Source organism: Pseudopodoces humilis, chromosome 3 (genome assembly GCF_049639895.1).
Source record: "Pseudopodoces humilis isolate 2021_Gansu_Grassland_sample_001 chromosome 3, ASM4963989v1, whole genome shotgun sequence".
NCBI lineage: Eukaryota > Metazoa > Chordata > Aves > Passeriformes > Paridae > Pseudopodoces > Pseudopodoces humilis.
In genome coordinates, this window is record NC_142202.1 from 49640091 (window position 1) to 49664806 (window position 24716).

Genomic DNA, 24716 nt, shown 5'->3' on the forward strand with positions numbered 1-24716 from the left:
CCTGGAATGTATCTTCTCTCGCTCGTAGAAGGAGAACCAAAACCAACAAAGTCCAAAGCTATCGATTATGCTTAATTAGGAGGAAAAATATCGAAGGGGAAAGGTTTTTTCTGCTGGTCGCCACTAAGTGCCGTGTCTACGGAAGCACCTATCGCAATATTCCCGATTACTGCCTGCCTTGGGACCTCCCCCTTCTTCCCTGCGCCTGAGGAGAAATGGGAAGTGTCACTTCTCTGGCTTTACCCCGGCACAGGCTCCCACCCTCGCTGCTGTTTTCCAGCGGAGAAAATGGACGTCCTGCATGGCACCGAACTTCGGCACTTTTGAGGTGTGAGAAACATATTCCACACAGCACAGGCTGAGGACACGGGCCTGTGCCAGCCTCCTGCGCACGAGGAGGCAGGCGGAGGCCGTCTGCTTCGCCACAAGCATGTTATAAATGCATATCATATTATTGGCTTTTCGCAAGTATTATCATGAATGTTATATGTATAAGATTAGAAAATGTTGTATTAATATAGTTTCCTTTATTTCTGTTATTGATGAAACTTAGAAATAGTGGTATAATACATATGTATATATAGTATATATATAATATAGTATAGTATATGTTATATATATAACACAGTATTGTATAATACATATACTAGTGTAGTATAGTATAATACATATACTATGGCATAGTATTAAAACAAAAACTACTTTTGTTTGTATAACCCAAAGACTGAAAAAGATAGCTAAAGACCCCCCTGCATTCTTAAACTATCTTATCCAGATGAAGACAGCAGTGACCATAACTCCGGGGGAGGAATTTATTGCATTTTTGGTATCAGAGAATGTAAATCTCAGTGGCGCCAAGAAGATTGATCTATTGAAAAGGGGGCAAGAGAAAACTAAACAGAAAAACACCAAAAATCCTAAGAAGAATGTCTGAATATGTATGAGAATTTATGGATATGTAGTAAGGTTCTGTTTTTAAGGGACAATCCGTTGTTAGTAAGGTGTGCTCTCTTGGCTGAATGCAGAGACACCCAGCCGTATCTGTATACTTTACTGTATTTTTATCTCCTGATTGTCTTTTTATTAAACTTTTAAAGTCTATTAAAAAAATATGTGAACCTCGTTTTTCACGAGCAGAACCAGGAGCACGCTCCTTGCTCGGGTCGGGCACCCTGGCCAGCCCTGCCCCTCTGCAAGGAGTCTGGTGCTCGAATTTGCAGGTGCAGCTGGTGTCTGATCTCCTCAGCTCTTAGTGCTCAGAGACCCCTGGGACACTGGGCATGCTAGTGAGGGAAAATACTGCTCTCATACCATACAAGTGAATTGTTAATGTTTTACATCCATGTTATACACACGCAGGAGCTCATTAATAAAAGAACAACTCTTCCAATGGAACTTGCCATGCTGTATTGTTGCCTTGAAATGAGTGGCATGCCGTGGTTCTCTATGCACTAGGGTTATACCTTTCAGCAAAATATTGAGTAGAGAATCACTGTCAGTTAGGTTTTTTCCTTTTCTGTTCACATCTAACACTATTTCTAAGGAACACAGTAAAATGTTACTTATTCTTGTTCGGACTTGGTGCCCTAACAATGTATGCACAGTAAGGCATGATGGTGAAGCTGTCTTCTTCTGGCTCTTACTTGCTTTGGCTCAACCATTATGAAGTGACTACATAATATCCTAAAAATGTGGAAGCAGATAGATCTACTGTTGCCCTCTTAGTTATTAGAGAAACAGAATGGCTCCATGTGAAAATCGCATTGCATTGGAAATTTATTAACCAGAATCACCACCTACAGTATCTATTAAATTACACTGTTTCCTGCCTTCATTATATCTGTGATACTTTCCTACAGATAGAAGCACAATCCCATGTAGCTCTTTCATTTTTCAAATAGATTTCAAATAGCTACCATGGTTCAAAAATCTAGAGAACATGTTTTGTTTTCAAGAAGTAATAAAAATACAACTTGGGCTGTGCATTCAAAACATCCTTAATGCAGGTTAGATTAGAAAAGCAACAGTTTAGCAAAGCTACTCAGCTCAGCCTCTAGGAAAAAAAAAAAAAAAAAAAAGATATATGAATCTTAAGAGCTTCACTTCCCTTTACTTCAAGAAGTTTCTCCCAAGACACGTGCCAGAGATACCTGCTCATGTGTGCAAGTCTGTCCACAGTCTGGTCCTTCATTTTGAGGAAGCAATTGTCCCACTGCCATTTCTCTAAAATGAAACCCATGATTCCAAAAAAAACAACAAGAAAAAAGTTCCTCAAGATGAAATGGAGACCCATTTGCATATCCATTACATATTAAACTTTATATTTTGTAATAGGGGATTTTTTTTACTCTCTTTTATATGTATGCTGTCTTACATTTTTTAGAAGGAGCAAAGTGCCCCTGGATGCCAGTTCTTCTTTGTCCTTCTCAGAAAGGACTGGCTGGTGGCTGATTGGTGATGTGGGTTGTGAAGTTTCAGCATCAGTAGGAAGCAAAACCAAAGTAACAGCAATCCTAAAAGCTAAGACATCCCCTGTCAGCTTTTAACTTCTTCACCCCTCAAACCCAGTTTAACTGTTTGCCATATGAGGAAGAGGGGGAAAAAAAACCCTACCAAGCCATGGAACATGCTACACACATCTGTATAGGAGTTGCGCTGACTTTCAGAAGGAAAAGGCAACTTTCCTCAGAAGATGTCCATTCTGCAGCTTCTGTTATTAGTATGCTAGCATATTATCAAGCAACTTTTATCATCTTCTGCCACTCATCCTGTGTGGCATAAGTCCTTGCAGCTATAGAGTGATCAGCTTTTTTTAAAAAGTCTGTTTAACTGTGATTAGGCAAGTTCATGGGCTGGCTAAATTTGAGTTCTTAAACAACTAAGGGGTAGAAAAAACCCCAAAATATTAAGCAATGGACATGTTTGCAAGAAAGAGAATGATAGAAGGATCGCTGCAATTACTGAAGTAATTTTTAAGCGTTTCTTAACTCACAATGCATCTTAAAAATAGTTTTAAAAGGTCTCAGGTTGGTTTTTGACTAATTCTCATGTTTTTCCTTGCAGCAATAGCACTAAGTCACGAGAGAAGGTCTACAACTACCTTTTCTTTCTGCTCTCTTTCTCCATGCCTCAAATCAAACTAAAGATTTGAATACTAGTTTTGTATATCTCCTAGTGAAATCATCAAGGTCTCTCAAAACTGCCAGAATAAGTTTGATATTTTTTTAACTAGAGAATCACCTTAGAATGCATGAATCTCATTTTTCATGTTTTTTTTAGGGAAAAAACAACAGTAAGTCTATCTCAATATGCAACACATTTCATTTACCATGGCAACAAATATTAAGAGGACTTTTTTTTCTAGGCCTTATTTAATCTTCTTTTACCAACTCATAATTTAGCTTAGCAACTTTTAAACTAAACTTTGACAATGCAAATAACTATTCAGAGCTGCGGATTCAATGTATGACACTCTGCACTTTCAGTTTTTCTTATTAAATCTTTTATTCCATTTGTAGATGCAAAAAAGGAACCAGCACAAAAAAAAAAGTACATATTTTTTATCAAAAACATTGGCAAGTGCTAGGAGTATGCATGTGAAAGGAAATACATTATTTCATTCTTCATTGATTTATCCCCACATGCTGACTCTCGGAGGTTTAGGGTATTTCTCTACAAATGCACAGTTCCACTGACTTAATGGCAGTACCTACACAATAAAAACTTTTGTCTTCCTGAGTAGCACCAAAGCCACTGGCTGTGGTCCGAGCTCATCACTGTTTTTTCTCCCACTTGAACACCTCGCTGAAGAGGTCCTCAGACAAGCATAACACTGATATCACCAGTACACCACTGAATATCAAAGTATCTTACAGTTTAGGAGACCGGTGTTTCTCACTCTTCCATGTTATCAGAGACAGGTGCTACAGCAAAAGGGACACTCAGTTTCTGAGAAGAGTTATCCCTTTAGTTTCTCTTTGTGTAAAAAAGCCTGTCTGGCTAAAGTTGTTTCCCAGTAAGATTTGAAAGCTTGGAAGTTGGATTTATATTGCTGTTTTGTTATATTAATACAAATAGTAAGAAATGTTTTGAGTTTTTGTTCACACATAAAATAAGGGTGCAAAAGGTAAGAAGGGAGAAGTTTCACTGCAACTGGTGCAGGAAGATGTACATCTATGCACATCTGAGGAAAACTCCCAAATAGAAAATATTTGAAATGTTGAAATATATTTATTAAAATTGGTACCAGCAGTTAAAAAAAATTATTTTCTGAAAAAATGTCCTGCATTATTTCAAAAGATAACAATAGATCACAGTGTATCAGGAAGCCACCTAGAAATATAGTTGGAAAACCTGCAGAAGCAGGAGCTGTGATCAATCATCAGACTTTGTGAATATGTTTCACTGACAATGCTCAGTGCTTACCAAGGCTGCACATTTTTTATTTCTTTGCAATACTCCAAACCTACTGGTTTGCCCTTGTGTAAGGGCAGACTCCTATTACATAAAAGGAGAGTTTCCTTTTAAGCTTGGAAAGAGCACTGAAATGACATGAAACTGTTTTCTTTCTTCTTCAGGTGCACTGAAGAAATAGTTCTATTTGCTTTCCCAGGTGGAGATTTCCAATCAGTTGGAGAAAAGTCAAAATTTTTGTACACCAGTAAAATTGCATATTAAAAAAAATTAATCCTTCATCTTATTTAAAATAGATACTAAAAAACTTATATTTGGTTAATACTTATAAAAAATGAAAGTGTACTGACAGGCCAGTCATTCTACTAAAACTGCTTCTATGTATGTGCCAGTACAGGAGACCCTAAAATGCTTTCTCAACCCCACAGGTGTTGTCTTCATATGGGTGTTTCTGCAGAAGGCCACTCCGTGTTTCTCCTCTGGCTGAAGTGTTAATTGGCAGAAAAATGCATCAGAACATGAAAGCATGGCAGGTTTGAAACCAAGAGTCCAAAGAGTGGCTCAAGTTAAAAGTGAGATGCCTCAGTGTTGCAGTGCTTTTTGCCACCTTGAGAGAGTTGGGTACTCAAAATGGGAAGAAACAGTCACTTGCACACAAATAGAGCAAAATGTGCATATTATCATTTAAGGTGCAGCCACTTCTGTTAAGATTCCAGACATCTGGAAATCAAGTTGAAAGAGAAATTAGTTCTGTGTCCTGCTCCTGCTCCAGGCTCAGTATTTTGTCAAATTTGCATCAAGCAAGCTCCAAACTAGTTAAAACTGATACCTCCTGATTCTGTGGTGTGCTGTGTCACCCCAGGCAATAAGGCTTCACTGCCTGCAGCCTCATTTTGACAAATAAGAATAAAGTTACTTTTTGAAAGTATCCATCTTCCCTAGGATAAATGATTCATTCTTCTTTCTTGCACTATAGAGATATTGCACCTCTAGTTAAAGTAACAGGATCTTTAAAAAATTAGATTAAAAATAGTTTTATCAACATTTCTAGGAGTTCATAAATATAAACAGCCTTCAGCACATTTAGTAAAAAGGCAATGAACAAAACCAACTGCAAAATATCCCCCATATTTCTAGGGTTTGTCATTACAGAAAAGTCTCTGCAAAGAACACCTGATTTTGGAGACATTTAAATCAGTCTGTGATAGCTCCAGTGGGACCATCACCTTCTGCAACATGATAAGCAGCAGCAGAGGATTGTTCTGAGGGGATGTTTTCTCCTGTATTCCAAAGCTTTTTTCACTTGGTCTTTAGCATCTCCTACATAGTCCTCAACATTTTGCATATTTATCTCAATAACATCAAAGGTGTCTGCCTGTTCCTCCACCAGCAGGGCCACCTGCAGAAAGAGCTCGTGAACTTCCTTAATGCGACCTTCTAACTTCACCAGCTCCTTGTGTCGCGTCTCTATCTCATTCAAGGCTGCACGAGCTCCCTTAACATCCGACAAGAGATTCTCAGAGAAGACATCCCATTTGCCCTGCTCAATCATCTCCTCAATCTGGTGGCCAGGAACATCTTTGCCCATGATCTCCAGCTGCCGCTGAATTCGAATCTTGCAGTTCTCCCGCTGGTTCATCTCTGTTGCATTGTAATCAAACATAGCGTCCTGAAATGTGTGCATGAGGTCAACGTAGTGGTTCTTTGCCACCCTGGCAATGACAGACATAGCTCCATATTTCGTTACTGCATCTTCACAGAAATCTCTCATCACCTGCAGTTTCCTGTGGATGCTTTCTCCACGGCTCTTAATGTCTCTGGCAATACCATTAGTATCTCGTTTGATGCTACTAAGACGGCGCATGGAAGTAAGGAAGCGGGTGTTTTGCTTTCTCAGACGGTTGACGTCCGCTTTTAGGTGGTCATTTTCTGTCCGGATATTCTGTATGTCCTTATGAAGAATTTCCAAGGCATAATCCGTCTCATAAAGGAGAATATCCTCAGGTGAATTTTCATCATCGTCACTATCTGAAAACTGTTGGTTGTGTAATCTGGCAAATTCACGCAGCTCACTTAAACGGTCTTTCATCCTGCCTGTAAAACAGGAATAGGAAGAATGAGTTTAAAGTAACTAAAATATTGGTTAAAAGAGTTCAAAATTTGTAACTAATAGCTACATCATGGTGATAACTAAATCATATATAACAAACATAACTACAGCAAAGATAACCCAAAATATCAGATTTTCAATCTGTTCACACTATTTCATACAGTTATGGATATCACATCCAAAACGCTGCTAGAACACTGTTCTAGAAAATAAAAAGATTAGGAACGAAAACTGCAGGAAAGAAGTCAACGAATCTTGAAGACAAGTCGAAAAGAATAGTAGGACAGTCCCAAACTCCCCAGAAATTGCCAGTCTTTTACTTGGAGGGGAAAACCAGACTCCTGATAGAAAACCTTCAGCCATCAGCATCTGTAGATGTGTTAATAACCGAAGACTTCCCACTGCTGTTCACTAGAGAAATCTCCTCTAGCTCCTGATCCCTCATTACATCCACTGCCCAAAATGTCACAGGGCTTCCCTCATTCTAAGTTTGCTAAATGAGAATACTAAGAAGCCTCTCAGAAACAGAAATGGCATTTACCAATAAATTTGGGAAAGAGAAGTTTCAAGAAATCATGTGAAAAGTATCAAGATAAGGGGAAAAAAAAAGAAAAAAAAAGGAAGGATTAAAAAGAAGAGAGCAACTTTAGTGTCTCCAGATTGACCATGAAGTATCAGGCATCAACAATTAGGGATATGGAGAATGGGTGTGGAGAATCTCTTGTGAGGAGAGACTATGGGAGCTGGGCCTGTTTAGTCCAGAGAAGACTGAGAGGGATCTCATCAGCACATATAAATATGTCAAAGGCGAGTGCCAAGAGGATGGTGCCAGACTCTTTTCAGTGGTACCCAGCAACAGGACAAAGAAAAATGTCCATAAACTAAAACACAAGACATTTCACTTCAACCTGAGGAAGACCTTCACTACATTTTGGGTGGAAGAGGCTGCCCAGGGAGGTTGTGGAGTCTCCCTCTCTGGAGGCATTCAAAACCCACTGGACATGTGTCCTGTGTCACCTGATTTAGGTGAACCTGCTTGGGCAGGGGATTTGGACTAAATGATTTCCAAGATCCCTTCCAACCCTAACAATTTTGTAATTCTGTGAACTTTGTGCTTACCATTCCTTAAACTTCAGAAAAATTAAATTTCATCGGCCTTCTACAGAGAGCATAGTAACAACTTGCTCAACAAGGATTTCACTTTCTGTTTGTGTTTTCTTCGTCAAGCAAACCCTGAGTAAAGCTCCTGTGTAATAAACTCATAATTATGTAAGAGCAGAAGGAAGAAATGGAGAAGCAAATACATAGCATTCACAATATAAAAATATTAATGCTGTAGTAAATTCATGTGTATACTAATTCTGCAGCATCTCTAAAAGTACTGTTTTTCTTTTAATACAACAGGAAAATTTAAAAAGTCAAACATTAAACGAAGAGTAAGAAGCTGTCAAGTGTGGCCTTGGATTGCACAATGCTGCCTGCACACAGGAAGATCACGCAATTAAACACTGGCCTATGCACTATCACTTCCACCAAGTCTCTGCCTACAGTCTGTATGTGCTGAATGAAAGTTGTACAACATAAAATTTAATATTCATCAATCAGCTCATGTTGTCTCATTGACCATGTTGCTACTGTTCATTTCATCAGGGATTTCCCCTGCAAAATCTTTGGAAAGTTCCATAAACTCCTACCAGTCTTTTGGGGAAAGGCAGCTCTAACAGCCCCACAGTCAGGTTTCAGCCCGGAGTCATTAAGGACACCACTACCACTCTTGATGAGTTAAGACACCCACTTGAGACACTTCAAGCACAATTCTTTGTACCTGGAATCTTCAGAAGTCAGCTCCTTCTGACTTCTGTCACTGCCGCAAGCCTTGAGTGCTTTGCTGAGTAAGATTGCGAAGGAACAAGCTGGACATCAGTGAATGAACACATGGATCAAGGCCACTTGTGAACAGCTCCTCTCCAGTGACAGCATCACACACGATCTCTGTGATCCAGCAGATCCAGCAGAGTCTAGCTGTAAGCGGAACAGAGGGATCAAGTTGTAGTCACACTTACAATCTTCATCCTGGGTTTTCCCACTTCCCCAGTACTTAGTTCTAAAAGCCTACATTATTTGTATCTATGTACCAAAACTTACATTTAGATGGTCAACATTAGTATCTTTTAACTCTGCATTGAGGACAGGTCCCTGGGATATGTCTCCACAGGTCAGGTGTTCACACTTTTGTCCTAACAAATGGACACCATCTATTTAAGCCTGACTTTGGAGTCTTGCAAAATCAGGGACTTTTTGGCACTTCCTTTCATTCTCCCCAAGTCCTGTCTTCCACATAATGTTTCTAAATTGCATCATCTAGCCTTCTTCCCACTTCATCTTCACATTTTCAAGATGTTCATCCTTATCTACACACAGTACCTGGACAGGATGGAAGGGCAGGAATTGAGTAACTTTCTGTCTGTATTTCAGCATCATATGAGGCCACAGACACCACAAGTTACAGAGGACACTTGTTCAGCTTTATGCTGAACATGCTCAAGTACTCCATAGGTCAGCACTTGCAATATTTGGTCAAAGAGATTTGTGAGGTTCAAGAAAAGGTTTAGATTTCATCTTTCTTGAGCACCTTTTGCTCAAGGAACACAGTAAATTTATTTGGGGTATTTGGAAACCGTTGCTTTGAGAAACTCACAATTTGGCAGAATTTCAGTTTTTTTTACATAAAGAAAAACAGTAGGCTGGAATGTAACATCACCTCAGAGGTCTTTTCCTATTTCAAATTCTCATTTCAAACAAGGGGGAACCAGATCTTCTCAAGAGAGGGCAATAACTTACAAGCATACCTTGGATGATGTCAGGGACAGAACTGACACAAAGAGCTGAAATAAATAAGCAGGGAGAGCAAGGGGGAAGAGCAATTTGAAACATTTCAACATAACAAGCTGTGGTTTAGAAAAGTTGGCCTCCTTTATCAGATACTGTTGTTACTCAGCAAAGTTTGCGTCTATGCGTAAGTTGACTGCATTGCCTGTAATTAGAACAGCAATATATTAATACATGGTACATTATGGGTTGTTAGGGATAGCCGCAAACCTCAGTCTGTAAAATGAGCATCAGTCTCTCCCTTCATACAGTGCCCAGTGCAGCAGTAGAACTTGCGCTCTCTGACAGGGAAACAGCCCTGCAAGACCTTGGTGTGCTGGTAGGCATGAACAGGAACGTGAGCCATGCATTCAGGCTAGTGCAGCAAAAGTGAGGAAGGAAAGGGACCCCCTGTCTGACACTTGAGAGACCACATCTGGAGTGTTACTCACCAGACACATTGGAATGAGCTCAGGGGAGGCCACAGAGGTGGTCAGAGGTGCTGGAGCACCTGATAAAGGAAGAGAGGCTGGGAGAGTTGGGAATGTTCAGCCTGAGAAACAGGAAGCTCAAGGGAGATCTTGTTGCCATCACTAACTGCTTAATGCAAGGCTAGACCTTTCTTGGAAATGTACAGCAATAACACAAGATGCAACAGACCTAAGCAGAAACAAGAGAAGAGCCAGCCAGATACGAGATGGGGAGAAAGGAAAAAAGAAGAAAACCCTGAACATTTAGAAACAATGGAAAAGGTGCTCAGAAAAGTTTTGGAATCAGCATCCTTGAAGATATTTAAAACTCTACTTGGCATGGTCTTCAGCAACCTAAACTGCCTGTGTGGGTTTTGAGCAGGCCTGGATTAGACAATGTCCAAACATCTACAGACAATTTAGACAGTCTAAATAGTTCTGGTAATCATCCTTAGATAAAAAGTTTACTATTTGACCATGAACATTAAATACATTTAACTACTTGTACAAATCTATATAAAAGACAGAAAAGTATGAGGTTTAATAGATTAGCTGATAGTTTTATTTCATTTTAAAATGCTACGTATATTCAAACTGGAAAATGTGCTTCCACGTTTGTATTTTTGGACTAGGTAAATCTGTCCCTGTAAATATGAAGTTCTTTCTGCAACCCGTAATGACATGTACACCCAAACACACACACAGGAAATACAGGCCAGGTGATGACTGCAGAGGTTACAAGTTTGAAGGCAGATATCCAGCAAGTACAGTCAGCTGAGGGCATGTTCAGTGCTCATCTTTTCATGTTACTCTGCAACTTACTGGTATTAATCACCACAGTGACAAGCTTTCCCATGATGCATGAGAAACATACAAATTGTCCTGTTGCAATAAGACTGGAGCCCCAGACAACTGTGTATGACATGGGATTTCAGACAAGAAAGAAAATCCACTCTGAAAATCAAAAACTATGCTTATGCATACACCCCCTGTCTGTTAGCCCCATATACATACAAAAGGGAGTCCTACAAACATTGCCTAACATTGCCATGCTAATGTTCTGAAGCCTGTCAACTATGTGAAATAATCTAAGGGTGAAAAGTTATTTCTATAGAAACAAGTGAGTTACACACTTATGTTTATTTTAGCTTTAACATCTGTATATCCACACTCTATCCCCTTATGGACCATTCACTTAAGAGCTGGGCTCAACGATCCTTGTGTGGTCCTTCCAGCTCAGAATATTCTGTGATTCTGTGATCAGAGTCTGGGGACAAGTGGTGAAATGATGAAACAGTTTCAGCAGAGCATCTATATTTCATGGCCAGCTGCTGGGAAGGAAGGCAGTGTACATTTTTTCTTCTTGCAGCATTCAGAAATGGCAGCTGCTATTTAATACCATCTTGTGGCTTACCAAAAGTATAGTCAGTAATCTTTTCAGCCTTGAGTAGGGCTTTACAAGATGAAGTTTTTACTTCAGTTTTTTGAGGAACAAGAGATATTTCAAAACAAGTCAGTTAAAAATAATTTCTGTCAGTAGCTCTTCTTGCCCTTGGAAGGTAAAAGGAACCCACGTGGCTCATCCTGGCTCTGAATGGCATGTGATTTTGATTGCATGACACACAATAGATGTGACCCAAAAAACAAGTGGTGCACAATTAGGAAATAACCTGCTCTTAGGCAAAATTACTTCATAGCTAAGTGTGTCAGCATATTTCAGTGACTTCCCATATTAGTTGTAGAGAATGTAGTGTTGATGGAAATCTGCTCAGATGGACATACTGAACTGAACACACTACATTCCAAGGAAAATAGAGTGCTGCTGTTGCACTAAAATACAAGTCATGCATAGGTAAAAAAAATGTTAAATTCAGCTGAAGCATTTAGTTTAAGAGTTGGAGTCTCAGATTTAATAATTTTCTAGTAACTATCTGTTTTGTGAACAATTGTCTTAGACCAGATTTAACATTTTTGCTTGGTATCTGTTGTCTAATAATAGATTTCACAATATTAATTAACTTGGGAAAAAGACTTTTTTTTTCTAAACAGTAAGTTTTCCTCTTTCCAGAAGAGTAGTTGGCTTATAGCAGAGTACTAGTCATCTTTTCAGTCCAAATTCCCTGTCTTCCCAACCATGCCCATCACAGGGGGCACAGCAAGCTTGAATTTTTCAAATTACTCATCTTTTTTTCTCTCTTCTCCTCTGTAAGAGCCTGAAACAAAAAAAATTATCTAATGATTAGGACAGTTTGGCTTCTCAAGGCATTGATTCTGATTCTAAGATCACATATGTGAACTAACTCCAATATTAACAACTATGACAGAGATCATCAGTTCAAAATCTTTTTATGGCCTCACTGAAAGGAAGTTATCCTCTCTGGTTTCTTGGATTTCACAATGTTTAAAAATAGACAAAATGTATTCAGGAATTAAAGTCCATCAGTTAACATTGAATGCCAGTTATAAAGCTACAGATATCCATCAAGAAGTTGCAAGTGTATCTGAAGACTACACTACCCAGCTCATATGCTCATCAAAGCCTGTGTACAACACACAACCTTTATACTTTCTGTCACCCTAGAGACAAATACTTGCAGTTGCAAATGTCTCAGGGTATTATTTTTTCCCGAAAGTTTACATGTAGCGTCAATTTCTCTGTTTGTGCCAGGACACGTTATTTATTACAAGCTGATAGATTCAGAGAATTAAGTGTGACTTCATTCTTTGCAGGCTACTTCTGCATCTGGCAGAATCTCCAAGTCTCCAGTGGTTGTTTTCCTGTCCTAAAGGCTAGGAAAAACCTATGTGGGCAAAAATTAACTCAGATTGTTCAATTCTAATTCAAAGAAATGAGGCAATAATTGCTAGAATACTTATAGCTTTGGAGGTTCTTCTTTGACTTATCTGTTTCTTTACCAGTATTCAATGTCTTCAACAGAAAGGAACTCTCAATTTTTGTATGACAACATATTATAAATTCTAGAATCTAGGGTGTATCTTGTACATCTCAGATGCATTGAATGCAGTTAACCATCCTGGCGTTTTCTGTAGACTGGTTATCAGCTTTCCCAGATAGTATCAAAACTAGGAGATGCTGCTGGTGCATATTAAATGCACTCTAATATGCCATTTTTCACATATTTATGATAAGACTGAGTAAAAATCTGATGTTTTAACCTGTTACTCAGTAGCCATGAGAGTAAACATTATTTCTGCATTGGAGAGGTCAGCTTGTTTTACATGGGTTGACTGCTACTATTTACTAGATTGTCTAGATTTTCACTGGAGAGCTAAGAATCACCACTGACAAATTTTCAATAGTGGATAGACAAAATGGATTATCGGTATCTCCTCTTGACATTTTCCTCACAAGTCACATACATGAGCAATTGTAACTAGATTTGGTGTTGGGTGGGGTAGGGAGCAGTTGTAACAGGGCTGTAGACAAAAAAAGTTTCTCCATCTTCACTGGTTTGCAACACCAAGGTCTTCAGGTAAAATTGGCCTAGATGGAGACAAGGGGAGTGTGAACTGTACCTCCAAGGGCTTGGCAAATGGTTAAGACAGATACATACCACTAACATAAACAGAGAGACAGCCATCCATGCATTTCTTGGCAATTACTACAGCTCGGCATCATTACAGGTCACCTTGCAGGGCAATCAGCCAACACACTCACAGGCAGTGCTGGCACTACGGCAGCATGAGCATATACATTATCTAATTAATCACCTCGGCTTCCCTGGAACACATTGGCTCAGCGAAATAGCTGTGCACATACCACATTTATATAACTACTATTGCTACCACACAGTGGTATTTATAAGTGATTAAGACATTAAGTTGGTATGCAGATAGAAATATGAGGTTGCATGTGATCATCAGTCAGAAGCAACATGTTCTACTGATGTTTTTAAATTAGCACAACTGCATTATTTTTTGAAAAGCACATATATTTAAGGCTTGTGATAAAGTGTTACAATCTGAGACCAAGTACACTTGACTTTAAAAAAAATTCCTTTAAGCTTAAATACAGGGTGTTTTCTTGTTATTTGGTCATGTGTGCTGGTACACATGAGGCTCAGTTTGGGATCCTATTGCAAAATCTGCACAACTGTACCTGCACCAAACTAGTTCCTGGCAGGAAATAACCCCTACAGCCACACATGCATACCCACAGCCTCAGCCCCAGGACATGTCAGGCTTTATGTCAGTTAGATTATTTAGCAGCCCATGGGTGTTTACAGGTCCATTTAAAGCACCAGTGAAGTTGAGACAAGATATAGATATAATTAGGGACAAACCTGATTGGGCATATCAAAAGCTCAAGCAAGCTTTATTCTTGCTTTGAAAAATAAGTGAGGTGTCACTACCACAAACACAGCACAGAGAAAAGGCATAGCAGGAAAAGCTGGAGCATGCAGTAATTCCTTGACTTTTGCAAAGATGAGCTTGCTGAGAATAATCCTGGATATTAATGGGTTAACTGCCATAGCAGATTAGGCAAAGGCTGCACACATGATAAGCCTTCTGAAGTCAAGATATGTGACATCGTTCTCTCTCTGATAAAACTACATAATTATGACCTAGACGTAGGTGCCAAGCACTGCATGAGAGCTCTTGCTGATTGTGTAGAGTGTCTTGGTATCTCATCTAGCTTATCAAAGCAGAGATAAAAACCAAATTGCTTTGGTCCCCTCATGTGGAGCCCCTCCCCCCCTCCCCCCACTACCCAAGACAGGGTTCCCAGTAGCCAGCCCTAGACTGCCCCTGGGAATGATGTTCCTCACCAGAGTTGGTTCCTGGCCAAATCTTGGGGAATAATCCTAAATTCAAGAGCAACCAAAAATGGCTTCACTGCAAAAAGTGATAACGCCAGATTTGGCATTGAGATGGGTTTACCAGATCAAGTTAACATTGCCTCAGTAATTTCTCCACCATGCTTTGTCATCCTTGAAGTACAGGGAATACCAGAGCTAAAGAAAATTGATGGGCCAGATAAAAGATAATAGAAAGTGTATCTGGTCCAGCACCTTCATATTTGACACAGCAGTTGTCTTCTAACCATCAGAACTGGTTTTAACATATCAGCATTAGGATGGGTATCTGTCACACTCAGAGGTTATCCATATTTTCCATTAGTGACTTGGAGAGTGGAATCAAACATGAGCTTGTACAGTCTCCAGGCAACACTGACCTGGAAGGGAGTAGAAGCAAGCGTTTGATGGGGGCAGGGGAGGAGAAATGATGACAATTTAAGGTGATCTTGACCGTAAGAGAAGAATTAACAAAAATAAAAGGAAATTCAATATAGAAAAGCCTGGCTTGTCTATTTAGATAAAATTATTCACACAAATATTAAGTAGGAAACACCTAGTTTGGCAGCAGGGAAGCATTGGTGAAGTTATGGCTGATTGCAAGCCACAAAAGTTCACAATATAATGTCATTGTAAAAAACCAAAAAAAAATCCATGTCTTATACAAGAGATGGCTTGGGAAGGACTGGCTTTACTCTGCTTGGCTTAGATAAGGCCTCAGTTAGAAAAGTACATCCTGAAACAGTTCTCACATCAGGAAAGCCAAAGGAAGCATATTTGGCATTGTCCCCAAACAGTTTAGAAAATACTCTCCTGGAGAAAGAGGAGCTGAAGGAATTATCTTAATTTAATTCAGAAGACCAGGGAGAGAGACACAGTATTCCAGCACATAAAAGGAGTTTTCTATGAAAAGGGAAATGGTCAGTTTGATCCCTCTGCTGACATTGGAAACATGTGAAGTAATCAGTTTCTTTCACGAGGCTTATGTTGGCTCATGACTTGCTGAAAATTTGACCATTTCTCTGTGGAACTACTGTGGGACCTTCTTCCTTGACAGAAAGAGAGAAGATACAGAACCCCCTCTCAGGCCTGGTTTTGCAGTGGATAAAGCAGTGTCCCTGCATTCCCAGGATTTGTTCAGTGCCCTCTCTCCCAGTGTCACTGTGTGTCTAGCACAACATGTATGTTCACACAGTGCTGACCATGTGAACACACAGAGAAATTTAGGTGACTCTTTCCACTCAGCAGATTCTCTTCCTTCTCTATTATTTATGCACCAGTGGCAACTACCATTTCTCCTTCTGAAGCAGGTCATGATTACTGTTGGTATACTGTTAGTATAGTGAAAGATGTCAGACATGGAGCCTAATCCCACAGCACCCACATTCTCCAGGACTGATTGAGTATGCAGTTCCATAGCATCACATTTATCTACAGTGCTCAGAAAGTACTACATTTTACTCATTTTAATGTCTCAAGAGATCTTCTGTACCACGCTCATTTTCTTCATGGAGATGACTTTCAACAACAGAGTTTAACTTGCAGTTTCAGCCTCAGCCAAAACACCAGCTACTATATGACTGAACATGCAACATGTATACAAGGCTGTCAGAGAATAAAAGTATGAGAAAGAGGTCATTGGAGGAGTTGGACACCTAAACCATCCTTTCCTAATGATGACGTTTATTCTGTTCATCTGTTAGACTTCTAGTCTGTTTTGAACAAAAAAAAAAAGTTATGGTCATCTTGTAGTCTCACCACTGTTTAAATAGTGAGTATCAGCACTGGTAAGAAAGCATCATCATTCATTTTGTTTTCTAATCCTAAAATGTCACATATTGCCATTTTGATACCTGACAGCTTAAAAGACAGTTGCTAAAATACCATCTAAAGAACAGGAACAAGAAGTGCAAGCGTCCGTTTTTGGCCAGTGCTGTTATTCTAGTCATTTCCTTTCTCAGTATCACAGAGTGACATGTAGTTATCTCAGACATTCACGAGTGCCAATTCTTCTTAGTGGAAGGAAATGAGTATCAATTAAATAGGAAGCAATCAAAGAACACTAACTTTTGCACCCGTTTCCAGATCTGGCCATGACGACACTTGAGAATGAGGGAAAAGCTATTATATTTTGCATATAAACCAAATTTTCTGTAAAATCTGCTGTGTAGCTATTCATAACCATGTATGAATCCTATGAATAAAATGTTGATACTCGTTAAACCAGACAAGCAAGGCAGTGGAAATGCAGATATCCGTTGTGACTGGATGAGAAGACACACATTTGAAAGTGCCTCTGTTTTTCTCTCATACTGTGAAAACCCAGCCATCCCTTTTGCGTTCCATGAGGAGCAGGGCTAGCCTAAGGCAACTTCGCACCCAAAAACCCAGCCCGCATTTCCTATCATCTCTCAGGGCTTCAGACTTCGCCACTCGACCCGAAAGGGGCAGTTTCGTCTACTCTAAGGCAAAACCGAGATGCCCCGCACGCCCCGCGGAGCCTCCGCCTCTCCGGCCGGGCTGGCTGCCGAGCACCGGGCACGCCCGGACGGCCCGGGAAGGGGCGGCCAGCCCCAGCTCCGGCGCTGCCCAGCACTGCCCTCCCTCCGGCAGCAGCTCCGGCCGCGTCGGTGTCCGGGAGCTCCAGCTGATGCTCAGAGGAGCTCGGGAATACGACTGTATCCCCGTCCCGGGATCCAGCACCGGCTGCCCGGGGTAAAGAAACCAAACCCTGCCCAGCCCCCAAGGAAGGCGTCCTCCCCGTCACGGCAGGTACTCACCACCGGGCAGGGAAGTCCGGCCAGTCCTGTGTAGCTCCTCCCGCGTCGCTCCCCGAGGTGCCGGTGTCTCTCCCCGAGGTGCCTGTGTCTCTCCCCGAGGTGCCGGTGTCTCTCCCCGAGGGGCCGATGTCTCCCCTCGAGGGGCCGATGTCTCTCCCCGGGGTGCCTGTGTCTCTCCCCGAGGTGCCGGTGTCTCTCCCCGAGGTGCCGGTGTCTCTCCCCGAGGTGCCGGTGTCACTCCCCGAGGTGCCTGTGTCACTCCCCGAGGTGCCGGTGTCTCTCCCCGAGGTGCCGGTGTCACTCCCCGAGGTGCCGGTGTCTCTCCCCGAGGTGCCTGTGTCACTCCCCGAGGCGCCGGTGTCTCTCCCCGAGGTGCCGATGCCGCCTCAGCATCCGTGCCGTCGAGGCGAGCGCTCATCCCCGCGGACCGCCCCGCCCCCCGACCGGCTAGCCCGCCTATTGGCTGCGAGGGTCTAATTTGCATGCCGGCGCCCCGCCCCCTGCCGGCCCCGCGGGAGGATGCCCGGCGCGGGGAAAGTCCGCCCCGTGGTGCCGGGAAGCGTGGGAGCCGTGAGCTGGCCCCTTTCCTCGCCATCATCCCCGTGGAAGTACCCTGACTTTTTTTGTTCTCGCCTCCCCGCCGGCAAGCGGGGGCTTTCCGACACTGTGATTCTGTAATTCAAATTGCCGCTGCTTAGCGTAAGGAAGATGCGCTCTTCGCTTCATGCTTCGGAGTACGGGTCAAATTAAGTCTTTTTTGTGCGTTGTGACTCTCTGGGGAAAAAAAACCCAACACTTTCCCCATCATTCGAACTGAAAGAAAACGTAACAAAAAATGTTTGGTACACATTTATTAATTAGCCACACAAGTAGTTACAGAGGTTATTAAAGTCTTCCTGAGACAGGAAGTTTTTGCTTTTCTTGAAAATCTTGGACATGTACTTTTTTCTCTTTTTCATCACAAATCTTGAAAATAATCTGAAAATTTTAAAATATAGAAGTTACTTTATTGTTGGTGCCAAAAAGTAGCTGAAAGAGCAACTGTACTTTCCTGAGTAATCATCAGTTATACGGCTCCAAAATTTCTTACATTGCATAAATCCCACCCTGGGCGACCGAGAACAATTTCTGTCATGATGAGAACAGTTGCAGAGATGTAGGAAGCTTACTCCTTCCTTATTTTCTATGCTGTTTTTGTGTCAGGAAAAAAATGTAAGTAAAAGGAAAATATTTGAGGTTTTATGTTAAAAATCAGTTAAAAATATATCTGACAGAAAGGGTCTTTTACCTTGAAAAATCCAGGACTGCACTGGGCACTTTGCTGGGATTTTTCTCTTAGACCTTGATGCTGGAGACAAATTTAGGTGTGTGGATCTCACTAGTCCTCTAAAACTACCTGAAGGCACTGAATTGTGAGGGGGTTTTGTCTTCCAGGCTGCTGCTTTGTGAGACCAGCTGCAGCATCCCCACGTGTGAGCAGGCAGTTTTCTCTTCCCCAATGGACCGAAGAAAGCAAATGGGCCTTCAGTGTTGTTTAGTGTTGTTAATGCAGTCGGAGCTGAAAATAGAGCTGGGTGTTAACGTAATGTCATGGGTAATCAAAGGTACAGGCTGCTTTGCGTGGCATGGAACAACAATTACAAATTAACCCGCTGTTGTTGCAGCACAGGCAAAGCTATGGGTGTATTGACTGATGTGTCTGATGGTCCTGTCAAGAGCAAAATGCCAATCTAGAAACATCTGATATCTTCCCTGTAATTCATGTGGAGGATACAGAAGACCAAAGAGATGACTGTCAAGTCTCCCCTGCTTTGGTAGAGACTTCAGTAAAAATTTCAGTAGCTGAATAGCAGGCAAGGTAGCAACATTTTTAAAATATCACTCTTCTAAGAAACAAATGGAGAGAGAAATTTATTATTTCTACAGATTTTGCCGCCTAGATTAGACGAGGTTAAAGAAGGTTCAAAATTCTCATAAAAACCTCACTAATTACACAAATAGCATGCTAAAAAAAAAAACCCACCATAGCCAAACAAGTATCCTGAAAGTTCTTGAGTGTATTATGTTGGTAGATCTTATGAAAGGTGCCCATTTGCATGCTGTTATGAGAAACAAAACCAGATGAGTCATTTGAAAAGACTGTTGTGTCATCATATGTAACAAAGACACTCGTTTTGGGTTATTATGCTCATTTCAATCTCTTCTGTAATAACATGAACAGTGTAGATTGATAATGGAAACGATTAGACAGAGGAAAATGATTTTCCAAAATAAGAGATAAAGAATTCTCAGTCTCATAATTTTATTGTTCTGTGAGTCCTGAGCAGCATTATATACCAAGCTACAAAAGTAACATCATAATTTATTTTCACTTTCTGCTATCTCTGATTATAAGAGAAACACTTCGTAGTTTACCAGTAAAAGTAAATACTCAATTTACATAGATAAAGGCAGAATTCATTAGTATTGGGATCACAGATGCCAATAAGTTTCTAAAGGAGTTTGGGAAATATAAATGTACTATACATCTGCAGACCGTAAGCCTCTCTTTCAGTTCTTTTTTCTTTTTCCTGAAGAGCTGTTACACTTTCTTGTTTCCTTAAAGGCTTCCAATCCTGACCTAGGTCTTAAGTGATTGCTTTGAATGAGCCAGGTTTTGCTTCCAGTTCTCTCATCTCTAGAAAGAGGACAGGCATAATTACTTCCAGTTCTCATAAATGTGTAGTGAAAAGTAATATATAAACAAATTGTGCTCTCATGTATGTTAAAATATTGTGAGGATGTGTTATATTTCAAGGACAATTCACTGCATGAGGGAGACTCATCATCTTTCTGCTCTGGTGTGTGATGCTTCTAAAGACATTTCCAACCGGAAAATTGAGTTTCTTCCAAAGCCCAAGAAATTAGAAATTATGTGGACATGTAAATTTCTCTTTGCTACCACTTACCAATATCATAGGGCATCTGGGAACTCTGGGTAATGTCAATTTTTGGGAAGAGCAGTTTCACCGGGCAACTTCCATACAGGTGACATATACACCCCTGCTTTTCTGGAGTTTACCCATCTCTAGAAAAGCATATACGTACATATAATGTACCCATAACATCTGTACTAGTTTCAGTATGAAGTTATAGTAGTGTCAAGCTATAATAATTGACACTTGTGAAACTTTCAGCTAAAAACAGAGCAAATTGCTACCAGTTCAGTTTTGTATCCTAGAGCCAGTTCTCAGACACATAAAATTCATGTACACTTTTCTGGATGTGCAGTACACATGAGTATCTTCTAAGCTAGAATCAGATCTGATGTAATCTAGCTCACATCTAGCTCAATCAAAGTAATGATTCATGGTCCTGGACAATGATTTATCAACTGCCAAGGTGAGTTGAAGGGAGACACCAAAAGACTGATGCCAGAAAATTTTTTCACTATATTCATCTACCAGAGAAACTGAGTCTTCAGCTGTGATACTTCCATCTTGAGAAAGGTCCAACATTCCTGTTCTGTCTTTTCACATTTCATTGTAACCTCTCACAAAAGATACTGATGTTAAGAACAGCTTCATTAATAAATGTTGCTGATGTAAAGAGATTCTCCTTGGTTGCATGAGCAATAGAGTGCTGAAAAGAATTCAGAAGCCAAGTATCTCCACAGGTAGCTAAATCCACCTTAATTCTTTGTTGAAGCCCACGGGAATATTTGGATTTACACAGAGATAACATAGTGCTCTAGGTATTGAGCACTGCAGATGTTTTACTTCTTGCTTTCTTTTTCTCCCATTCATTAGGAAGGAAGAAGACTGCTACAAAAGGATGAAGTGCTGAAAGCTGTGCAGATGTAATTGCTGTGGAGTCAGAAGATGCCCTGTGCCAGGGCCCTCTCTCTTGCTTATTTAGGAAAGGATTTAACATTCTTGTCCGATTATGTCCCAATGGCATGTGAAGCCAGCCCTGGGTGTATTGCCCCTGAATTCCTTGTGAACCACAACTTGGCACTCATGTATGGCTCTGAAAGTTCTTTACCCATAAACGAGTTCTTAATCTAGTTAGGGTTGTACCAAATGCCAGATTGGATACACAGGAAATAGCCCTGGGACTTCTTCATTCAGAGATGATGGCAAATGCCAGAATGTTTTCTTAAGCTAGTAACCAATAAATGAACAAGTTCAAAATGTTTTCACACAATAGTTTTAAAAAAACATAGTTAATTGGAGCCATGGAACAATACTGATTTCTGGGAACAGAAGGCTTTCTTGATTACCAAGACACTGGATTTCTCTGCTATTGTCACAGGTTTCGAATGCAAGAGCAATAGCCCATATGTATAACTTGACAAAGGTCCTGTCACATCAGCTGGCCTAATGAGAAGCTTTGTCTAACTCTGCTCCTGTATTTCAGTAAAGGTGTGTATTCTAACTCCTGTTATCAGACAGGAATGAGGTACATTTGCATGTCCATACACTGAGATTGGTTAACAGGGGGCACTTTGCAACCTGCCAGAGCAGAGACAAGGACATCTTTATGTCATTCAAGAGGGATAAAAAAGTGAGGAGAGGAATGCACGTAGCAGACACTCTGATTTGGGTATAGTCCCAGTAACAGCAGATTCTAGGGAGAGTTCATATTGCCAAAAACTACTTGTGCTATTTTCCCCACATCACTACTCCCTGAGCAGGAAATGGCCAGGCTGTGTATTAGGTATGAAGGCAGAAGTACCTAGGCAGGAATAAAAAGAGTTTTTTTCTTCCAGAGGTTAAAAGCCTGAGATGGCTTAGAAGGCAAAGAATAAATAGACTTTCACAAAGAGAGCTATAGTAAAATGAGGACATTTCCATAGCTTTTTTGGAGCATCCTTTTCACATTAGTCATTCAAATAAAAGGTGTTGTTTTCTAAAACTCACCAAGTTTTGATAAAAGAATTCTATCCCAGAATCATGTGAACAGAAATTTTATACAGCCATGTTGATGGATCACCTTATTCATGCTGCCAGTGCTTTTCAACAAGCGATATAACATCCAGAAAGTGGTCGGGAGCCTGCCCAAAGTGCACAGGGAGTTCCTGTACCATACAGACTACCTTCTTCTGAAGGCGTGGTGCACATGTGGAAACCTTTAGGGTGGCTTTGTGGCTAGATCTAAATATCTTGTGGTAGACCTTCCCAAGGGTAGCATGGTAGTGACATGCTACAGATATGAGAAGATAAAGAAAAGTTTTTGTTTAGCTGAAGGTGAGGGAAAAATTACTTGGGATTATTTAGCTGAGAATACACAGCCAGGGAGCAATTCATTTCACAGCCCAGTAAGGACCAATTGCTGCCTGGAATCCTCCATGAATGGCAAGGCACATGGTCTCTAAGCAAATTGTACGTGACATTATGTGATACAGTAACAGCGTGATAAATTTTGTTGGAATGAAACAAAACCACTGCTGATGTTTGCATGTTTTAGCTGAAAAAAAAAAAAACCCAAACAAAAAAACGCCCTAAAAATAAATTGTACTCGTCAAAGTAGAAGGGTATTTGTCAAACACCTCGCAAAAGTTATTTGAGAAAAGAAAAGGCTTATATTTTATCTTTGAAACCTGTCTGATGGCTGTGGCAAGTATCCCAGGATTCTGCAAGGCAGCTGCTCCCAGCCTTTGTTCAAGCCTCATAGATAAGAAATGCAAGGACAGGAAGTACTGGGGGCACTGAGCAGCTGCACAGCAACGCCACGGGAGCACACGGGTCTCCTCCCATTTACCCCAGCCAGGGAGTATCTCGGTACACGAAGCCTCTGTACATGAATAAGGTGAATAAGGCAGAGGGGCAGCTGATTACCTGCACTGCTTTTACACAGCTGCCAGCTTTCGATAGATGCAGCTGCCTTGGTGGTTGTTCACAGAAAGATCAAACCTGCCCAAATCTTCTGGGCACCTGGGTGGGTCCCAGGTGCTTCCAGCTCTCCCCAACTCACCCTGTGCTCAGAGGAGGCAACAGATGAGAGGGAGGCTCTGCAGCAGCCAAGGGATACAGCCATCTTTCCATGAGCAGCAGCTATTAGCTCCCAGTTAATTTAATGTGCATCCATTAGGATGCAGCTGGGCACTGGATATATTAAATATATCCTTTAACTTCTGGATCTCTGAAAACATCAGATTCTGGCCTTTACATTTGCCAAGTTCAATAACTGAGTAAGCAAAGTGATCATGGAAGTCCCAACAGATGAACCAAAACCAGAGCACACAGCCCCTCTTTCAATTTGTCAGTCTAGAGAACGATTTGGTCTGTAATTCAGTTTTATACACACACACATACACACATACACACACACATATATATATATATATATATATACAAACATTTCAAGTTACATCTCTGTGTAGGTTGTGTACTGCTGTGGCAGAGAAGAAGGACTGCACTGTGCATACAGTTTCAGTTCTTATTTCTTCCTTGTACTCTCAGCTTCAGCAATGCAACCTAGCCTGGCCGTACCTCTTGTTAAGCTGGATAAGTATCCACTAGGAATAATTCAAGTATGGCTGATTTTAAATTGAGGTAGGGAGTGGATTAGATTACTTTCTGAAATTTATTTTTCTAAATCTTATTGACACATGTCAAAGATATTTATAGAATCTTAATATATTCTATATTCTCTATATATTCTATATATTTGTAGAAATACAAACATTAATATACACTAAAACAGAAGACTACATCTTCAGAGGGGTAAATCAGTTCTACAGAATTCAATCCAAATGTTGGAAGTGGGTATTTTTTATTAAGATAATAAACAGTTGCAATGATATAGTAAAAATTTTGACAGACTACAAAAAAATCTATTACTATCATAATAAAAATTATTGTAAGGTAAATCTGGTACTGTTCTTTTAATCCTGAGAAGGTAATTCACACTTTTTTTTTTTTTTTTTTTTTTACTGGGAGAAAATTCCTTCTGGAAATATCCGTCATCTACTATGCCTTTGTACCATGACTACCAACATAAACCTTGCTTCTTGGCCAAGGTCAGCAGGCAGTCCCCCCCAGAAATAGCACACAGACAGGGGACAAACAGAAAACAATGCTCCACACTTCTTGTGCTACATGGCTTGGAACCACTGGTTTCACTGCAAACCTGGTAGGCGGCACTGGCAGAGTTACACCTGTGTGTTACAAGGATGTTAAACACAGTTTCCGTCTTACAGAATAAATTTTTACAACATGATAAAGGAAAGAAAACCCAACTAACATTTAATTATACAAGGGAAGATCCTACATAA

General features: G+C 40.6%; 1 protein-coding gene across 1 annotated transcript; it reads right to left on the minus strand.

Annotated features, from left to right (window-relative positions):
* Nucleotides 1-3581: 3581 nt before the first annotated feature.
* Nucleotides 3582-17698, minus strand: STX11 (syntaxin 11). Its single transcript, XM_014263341.2, has 3 exons — nt 17459-17698; nt 8349-8545; nt 3582-6507 (listed from the first exon to the last, which is right to left on the minus strand). Exon 3 carries the CDS (start codon nt 6500-6502, stop codon nt 5636-5638), a length of 867 nt encoding a protein of 288 aa, XP_014118816.1. The 5' UTR covers nt 6503-6507; nt 8349-8545; nt 17459-17698; the 3' UTR covers nt 3582-5635.
* Nucleotides 17699-24716: the final 7018 nt, after the last annotated feature.

Coding starts and splice junctions, on each gene's coding strand:
- STX11 (XM_014263341.2), bottom strand. CDS start 6,502: ATGAAAGACCGTTTAAGTGAGCTGCGTGAATTTGCCAGATTACACAAC.